We start from the raw sequence: 8,525 nt of genomic DNA, 5'->3' as shown, positions 1-8,525 counted from the left end.
TGAAGGTGGTCTGAACCTGCCACCTACTGCTGGCTGCAAGCAAGTGCCAGGCAATTACTCTGACAGCAAAGACACGAGGACAAGCCAAGGCACAGGCAGCATCCTAGCAGCTTGCTCCTAGAGCAGGGAAAAAGAAAATGGGCATATTTTCAGCAAATCAGCTAATAAGCATTGAGGGAAGCAAAGCCACTGAACAGAAGCAACTAGAAATTACTGGTGACTCTTCACACAGCCTACACCCATGGCCTCTGCCTGCTCTGGTGGTGCCAGGACAATATATTGTTGCTTTGTGGGGTTATTGGGGTTTGTACAACAGAATCCCAATCTGTTCCTTCATGTTCTGACAACACATGAGCAGCCAGTGAAGGCAGTTGTGTTATGGACTTCAGGGGCAGGCAGGCCTGGGATGAGCTCAAAGATAAAAGATGTAACAACATGTATTCAAAAGCTGACCAGATGAAGAGCAGACTTTGCCAAGATAACCAGAAAAACATCCAGATGCTGCTTCCCTGAAGTCCAGAGAGTGCCAGTGACCCTGGGCAGACCTGGCTGGTACAGAAGCAGTTCTGGCCTGGGCAGCAGATCTCATGCAAGGCAGGAGCTCCTGCAGAGACTTTGTTTGCAAACAGAGCAATCAGCCACTGCTGCTCTTGCATAGAAATAGCTTGGATATGTTGTGCCCTCACAGCAAGGTGAACCCGTAGAGCTCTCCAATGGTAATGGGATGCAGAGCTGTACGTAGCTTCTGGAAAATACCACAACACAGTGTAAACCCTCTCTCCAGAGTCCACCAGTGTTTCTACTAGAACTCACTCTCTCAACGGGCACAAGGAGTAAGGAAGAGCACAGGGCTTTTATGCCTAATGGGAAACAGTGTCAACATCAAGTAGCATCAGGCTGGTTTTTCACCACTGTATGAAAAAGCCACGTGGTGACACATCAATTCCGCTGACAGACCTTTGAAGTAGAAACAAATGTAGGGACCTGTAAGAGGGCAGTAAACACACATTTCCTCATATCCAGGGGTGAGCTCCCACCATCAGGGTTACCTAGCACAGACCAAGTCTTAAACAGCTTTTGTGTTTTTAACAAAATCACAGATGTTACCTGGTATCATTTTTATAGCAGTGTTCACTTCACTCCATTCATGAACCTTGTCAAACTTCCAGTCCAGGATGAAGTTCCCATTGTCTGTCACCACAGGGCCCTGGGAATCAAACCCAGTAGTCATGACATGAGCTCCATGTCTCCCAAGCCCAGCCAGGCACGGTCACAGCCCTCACCTGTACCAGCTGTCCCTGCTGCAGTGGTTTAGAGTCATCATTCAAGTAAATCAGGGCAGTCCACAATAAGTCTATCAGTAAAGCCATCACCCAGTGTGAGCTGCCCACCATGTGAGACCCTCTTTGGCAGCACACACTGCTCTCCAGCCCCCAGTATCCCCACAGAGCAGCAGGTCAGACCCAGACTGGCAATCCCTCTGCTCTCTGCTCCGGGATGTTTGCTTTAGGAGACATGAGCCAGAGAGTCTTTCAGTGAGCAGCGTGAACACCCAAACACAGTTCATTAACCAAAGTATAATTAGGAGGAGGTACACAAGATGCCACTCTGGGGAGTGAAAGCCCAGACTGCATTAGATGAAAGGCCAAACCTCTGGTCCTCCATTTGCCCACGTTCAGGTGGAGGGAGCAGAGCTGATCAGGGACACTTACTGCTTTGCTCACAGCCATCCGTAGCTCCACGACACCTCCAAATTTTTTGGTCAGGGCTCTGGTGACAGGGACATAAGCCATGGGAATGACTTCGATCGGAATTCCCTTCTTCCACTGCTCCCCAAGGCGCTCTGATTTTTTCCTGAGGACACAGTTTGAGGTGGGATTAGTGTCAGATGTTGCTCACACTATTAACATTACCCCAGTCCCTCCTGCAAACTGCTCAGGCACAAGGCCCAGGAGGACACAGTGGGCAGTTCACATGTGCCCGTGTGCAGGAAGAGCCTGTTTAATGCATGATGCTCTATTCACTCACAAGCCCTGTTTTGACATGTTTTGGACAAGCAGGACAGGAGTTGTTTTTCCTACAGCTCTGTGGCTGTATATACAGAACAGGAAATTTATCCTGTGCTGACAGTCACTGAGCTCAAAGAGCAGAGCAGCCATTTCCCCAAAGCTCTGCTGACTCCCAAGCAGGCCTGCTGAGTTGAAAATTAAGAAAAAAAGATAAATTGAATTGCTGAAGCACTGACAGCCAGGCTAATTTCCACCTATTCCTGCTCTCCTGACCCACTGGAAGGACTCATGACCCACTGAAGGACACAAGACCATCCAAATCCTCCCACAGGACAGAGAGGAACAATGAATAGTAATATTTTCACCTGTAATCGGCAATAACAATGAAGCATTTTGCATATCCTGCAACTATCTTCTCCTGTGTCAAGCAGCCACTGCAAGGGGGAAAAATAAAAATAAAACCAGGAAAACATCAGACTGCTCCTCAATGTGCCTGATGGCCTTGCAGTCCAGTCCCCTCCATCATGTTCTTGCTGGTTTTGGTGCTCCCATTGCCCCACACTTTATTCTCCTTATCCTCATCCATCACTTTATCTTCCTTGTCCCTTGCACACACCCTTGGTCAGGAGCCATTCTCCCACTGCAGGTGCACGCACAGCCCTTGCACAGGATCCCCTTGGCCTCTCCAGCCCACCCCAGAGACATCTGCAGCCAGACAAGGATGCTCAGACCCCCTGTCACCGTGCATGGTCGGACAGACAGCAAGGCTCACCCGCCACCTTTGATAAGGTTGAGGTCAGAGTCCACTTCGTCTGCTCCATCAATGGCAACATCAAGCTGTAGGAAGAGGAGAAATTTGGTGTGGAAACCCCTCCTGTGCAGCATCCAGGCACTGCTCTTGGTGCAGTTCGGGGGGTAGTGGGTGCCAAACAGCAGGGAGAAACATCACTAGAGCTGGGACCATCTGACACCAGCCTGACCAGAGAAGAGCATCTAATCGGCCACCCAAGGATGGCAGCCCCTCTAAACCACAGGAAGAGAAACCAAAACCAACTTCTGGCTTGCAAGGCACATCACTTTAGCCTCTAGTGTCATTTAAGATTCAGCATGCAAGATTTTCCCAAGGAAAATCTTGGTGACAGTTCAGTAACGCAATAGCCCTGTCTTGGGTCAGCAAGCCTCGGACTGGAAGAGATGCCAAACACCTGAAGAAACACAGCCTGACAGCCTATTTGCCATCTAAAGGGACATGAACTAAGGCAAGACTAAGGCTTGGGGAAAAAATAAACTAAGCCTGTTAGAAACACAGATTCATTAAAGCTGGAACTCTAAGAACATTGAGTCCAATCATTAAACTAACACTGCCAGGTCCCCACTAAACCATGCCCCTAAGCATCACACCTACATGTTTTCTGAACACTTTCAGGGATGGTGATTCCACCACTTCCCTGGGCAGCCCGTTCCAATGATTGACCACCCTTTTAGTGAAGAAATTTTTCCTAATATCTAATCTAAAACTTCCAGGCACCAATTGAGGCTGCTCCCTCTTGTCCAACTCATGAGTTCTCACCCATGTTCTGCACATGGCTGCCCAAACTCTCATCCTCAGGGGAGGACAAAGTAGCCGGATGCTCTCTGAAGAACCAGGTGAGAGGAAGGTTGGGTGAGGGCTCACCTCCATGGTCCCACTTACCTCTGGATGTCGGTCCAAGTCACTCAGTGTTAAGCCATTCTGCAGGATCAGCTGACGGGCCTGTGCACCAAGAAGACAGCAAACACCATTTAACAGCAGCAGGAAAAGAAAACAAACTCATGGTGTCATTCCTTGGCCATGGCAAGGATGGAGTCTCCCTGGGAGAGCTCCACCCTGAGCCGGTGAAGAGGCTGCAGCCAGCAGCGGGACCACACAGCAAGGAGAAAATGATGCTTCCACAGCAGAGTAATCTAATCAAAAGAAAACCCTGCTGCTGGTTTGAATTAAAATGGTTAGATGGTGCAACAGGACTCCTGGGTTTGGGTCTCTCCATACTAAATTACAGGAGGGGAATCACTTGTATCTAAGCACTAAAGAGGATATGGAATATTTGAGACTTGTGTTGTTTCAGCTTGGACATCATTCTCCTTCGCACCCATCCAGCCCCTCTGATCTCCTTCAGCTGAAAAATGGGAGCAAGAAAATTAAATATTTACAGCATAGCAATGTGGGACTAACATTGAAAATAAACAACACAGAGAAGAGCACAACTTGTGGAAAATGTGTGGGAAGCTCCTGAAACAGCTACTTGGTGCTTCTGATCTACTTTTCCTGAAGTGACTGTGTATTTCCCTCTAGTGGCAATACAACACAGAACACGCAGAGTTGCCCTCGCTCAGTCCCTCAGTTTAAACACAGAATCACAGAAACATTTAGGCTGGAAAAGACCTCTAAGATCAAGTCCAATTGTTAACCCAGCACTGCCAAGGCCACCACTAAACCATGTCCCCAAGTGTCACATCTACATATCTTTTACATCCCTCCAGAGACGGTGACTCTACCACTGCCCTGGGCAGACTGTTCCAGTGCTTAACCATCCTTTCCATGAAGAAAATTTTCCTAATACCCAATCTAAATCTGCCCTAGCACAACTTAAGGCCATTTGCTCTCATCCTGTCACTAGCTGCCTGGGAGAAGAGGCCAATCCCCACCTGGCTACAATCTCCTTTCAGGTAGTTTTAGAGGGCGATAAGGTCACCCCTGAGCCTCCTCTCTCCAGGCTAAACACCTCCACCTCCCTCAGCCATTCCTCACAGGACTTGTGTTCCAGACCCTTCACCAACTCCATGGCCCTTCTCTGAACATACTCCAGCACCTCAATGTCTTTCTTGTCCCAAGGGGCCCAAAACCAAACACAAGATTCAAGATGTTGCTTCCCTAGTGCCAAGTACAGGGGGGGAATCACTGCCAGGGTCCTGCTGGCCACACTCTTGCTGATACAGACCAGGATGACACTGGCCTTTGTGGCCAGCTGGGCACACTGCTGGCTCATGCTTAGCTGCTGTCAACCAGCATCCTCAAGTTCTTTTCCACTGGTCTTTTCCAGCCACCCTGTCTCAAGGCTGTAGAAATGCATGGGGTTGTTGTGACCCAAGGGCAGGACCCAACACTTGGACTTGTCCAACCTCATTCCCTTGGCCTCAGCCCATCAATCTAGCCTGTCCAGATCCTTCTGCAGAGCCTTCCTACCCTCCAGTAGATCAAATGCACTCCTGTCCATCTTGGTGTCATCTGCAAACTTGCTGAGAGTGCACCTGATCCCCTCAAACTTACAGAATCTTGAATTGGTTGAATTTTCTGTGTTATAAATCTTCATCTGAGACTCCCTCCTTGCATGGACTGGGCTTGAGTCCAAACTTGATACCATGCTGTAGCTAGACCAAGAAACCCCAGTGTAATAGCCTGATTGCCCTGGATTTTACCCACTAATGCTAACAAAGTGCATCAGTCACATGTATTGGCATCCCAGAAACATTAGAATTTGCAGGTGGTACTCCTGGCAATGAGATATGATTTGAATAGTTTATCATGGCATTTCATAGCATGCAGTTTTAAAACCCAGGGGCTGTGGGGCCCTAAGGACTCACAAAATAAAAGGAATAAAAACCAGTGGATTGACATTCATTACATGGTGTCCATGTAAAGAGATTTCAGGGATTTGGGGACTGAAAGCACTGAACAACACTGTGCTGCACATGCAGGCCAGATCCTGAACCAGCTCAGAGTCAGCGGTGTGGAAACAAGGTGGCTTGGCTCTCTTCAGGCTCTGCTTGCAAGGCGATGGGCGCACAGGAATCAAAAGCACAGCTCCCAGAACTGGGGGCAAAGTGGTGGTAACTGTGCAGCACTTGCCAAGAACAGTCCCACTCCGTGCTCTCGGCACACGTCCAGGTGAAAAGAAACAACGCAAAAGCCAAGGGACAGATACTTACCCCGGCTCTAGCTTTACTGATGGTGATGGAATAACCCAACCTGACAACAGGAAAGGGAGCAGAATAAAAGCTCACTGAAACCAATTCTTCCTTGCCAGTGACCTCAGGCAGCCATTTACACCTGTACGTAGTGAAAATAAAATGCTGTTTTGCTGACCTGGGAATGCTTCACTCCAAACTGGCTGAAGTCTAAGAGACTGCAAAGGATATGAGGTAGCCCTGTGTTGGCGATTTTGGCTCCTGCAGGTGTGTGATCTACCTCTTCCCTTTAACAGCAACCTGTTTGTTTTATTGGTAAGAAACTCTGTAGTGTTAAATGAACTATCCCAACATTTCAAGGCAGGACAGATTCCGGCCCACATTTACTACAAGAACTTTATCACTATTTTCTCTAAGATCTAATGACTGAATTCTGAACACTTCTCCTAGGTTTTCAAAGTGGACATGATGGGGATCATTTTAAGATCTGTCTTTACAGATCAAGATTCTCACCATAGTCTATGCATGCAACAGAAGTACTGATATAGGTTAAAAAAATATATTTTATTTTTTGCCCTTTGATAATGCACCTTGCATTATACCCAAGTTGGCCACTGGCTGTTTGCAACAGCTGGGAAAAGAGAGAGCTCTGTCACCACACACTCACACAAACATCTGCAGGCTAAGAGGATGTTAAGTTTTCCTAAGATTTTAGGACAATTCAGGTTGGTCTCTATCCAACCTCCAGGTCAAAGCAGGATCAGCTACTAGGTTGCTCAGGGCTTTACCCAGTCAGGTCCTGAAAACCACACAGGATGGGCTCTGCACAGCCTGTCACACTGGCTGTCCTCACAGTGAAAAGGTTGGGACAAAAGTACAATCCACAAGTCCACACCAGGACTGTGAGAAGGACACATGCTCAATTCCCAGACTGAGGTATTGCCACCCAGCCTCGAAAACCACTCACATGGTACCCATTGTGTCACCTCTCCCTGCCCAAAGAAAGGTTCCCACCTCAGGGAACAGAGGCAAAGAGATCAAAGCCAGTTGCAGAAGGCATGGAAGCACCTCAGAAGATTCCCCAGCAGCTCTGCATTTCACCACCAAGCCAGGTTATCCCTATCCCTGCAAACCTCTCCACATCTGGCTTGGTATGAACCAATCCCTGCAAAAGCTGCGCAGCAAAGGAAAGGTTAAGCCAATTTCTCTTCTGCAATTTCATATAAAATCCCCTTGATGCATTTCAAGTTCTTCCTGAAAACACAAGAGCTCGCTATTATTCTTTACAGCTTTCAAGGCTTGATATAGTATCAAAGGAGACAAAGTGTCTCCAGTGAGACATTTGCGTTACAAGTCTGGTTCACCACTAAACAGCATTTTTCTGCAAGAGGGATCCAGAGGAAGCCACACACCAACCCTGACATGACCAGCCTTACCTCACTGGTTCAAAACATGCCTCCCAGCCCTGTGGCATTCCTAAGCTCTGGTCAGGATAACACATCACATGCATGAGGTATGTCTACAGGCTGCATCACAACTCTGGTTAACTGACACCACCGTGAGCCAGTCCAGAGAGCAGCGTGGTTGCCTCCCACAGCCAAAGGGAGGATCCCCTGCATGAGTGTTTGGATTAGCAGAAAGCAAAGGAGGAAAGTGTTTACCTGAAAAGATGTAGGGATGCAGACAATTGTCAGGTTCTCCTCTTTAACCCGCTCAGCTGTAGGAAAAAAGGAAGAAGCCTTGGTTGGTTCATTGCAGAAGGAAAAAACACACCAACTTTCACTTTGAGAAATCTCAGTTCAGAGCAGCCCCTCTGATTCACTGCAATTACTTGCTTAGCTTGCAAATAACTCAGTCACGCTCAAAATGCAAACAGGTGCCACCCTGCATAGGCTAAGGCTCAGTTTCAACGGTCAGAAATGTTTAAACACCCCCCCTGGCTCAGCCCAGGCCACCAGGAGCCATTAACCTTTATGTCTCCAGCAGCAGAGGAGCCCCATCAGCAAATCCTCACCTGGGAAACTGGCCCCACTCCTCTCTCTCACTCCATTAGACAGGTTTTTGCTGTGCTCCATGTAAACAGAGAGCTCCAGCAGCTATCTGAAAGGTTTGCTGGCTTGTTGCCCTAGGGACATCACATTCATTTATTATAGAACATTTAAATATATGGCAGGGAAAGGACTAATAAAGTACAGTATTCCATTAAATGGAACGAAATATTTCCTCCCCCAGGCTAAACTCAAATGACTGAAATTTATTACTAAGATATCATTATGGACAAAATGTTATTTTAGTAATTACAATACGTAGGCACAAGCCAACAGCCTGAGAGTCAGCAAGAGCTCTCACACCAGAGCAAGCACACAGGCTGCATGCTCCAAGGTAACACTGCTGCTGGAAGGACTGAGGATGCAATACATGAGGCTGTTTATGTTGTTACAAGCCACATCCCAGTGCTAACGCAGTCAGGAAACATGAAAAGCCAGAATTTGCAGCCTGGAACTGGCACTCCTCTTTAAATACAATACCCATTTATTTAGAGACTGATTCTGTGTTCGAGGTGGGAGTGGT

At 47.7% G+C, this 8,525-nt stretch overlaps 1 protein-coding gene across 1 annotated transcript in view; it reads right to left on the bottom strand.

The window, feature by feature from the left end:
* The window catches only part of RPIA (ribose 5-phosphate isomerase A), an 11,209-nt gene that overhangs the window by 1,286 nt on the left and 1,398 nt on the right, over window positions 1-8,525 (bottom strand). The window contains 6 exon segments of the mRNA XM_009082068.1: window positions 1,108-1,207; window positions 1,713-1,854; window positions 2,375-2,443; window positions 2,782-2,846; window positions 3,703-3,762; window positions 7,616-7,671. Coding sequence (XP_009080316.1) covers window positions 1,108-1,207; window positions 1,713-1,854; window positions 2,375-2,443; window positions 2,782-2,846; window positions 3,703-3,762; window positions 7,616-7,671 — 492 coding nt within the window.

The sequence above is a fragment of the Acanthisitta chloris genome, unplaced genomic scaffold (genome assembly GCF_000695815.1).
Source record: "Acanthisitta chloris isolate BGI_N310 unplaced genomic scaffold, ASM69581v1 scaffold17139, whole genome shotgun sequence".
NCBI classification, from domain to species: domain Eukaryota; kingdom Metazoa; phylum Chordata; class Aves; order Passeriformes; family Acanthisittidae; genus Acanthisitta; species Acanthisitta chloris.
The sequence above is the reverse complement of the archived record's forward strand: the minus strand, read 5'-3'. Positions and strand labels throughout refer to the sequence as shown.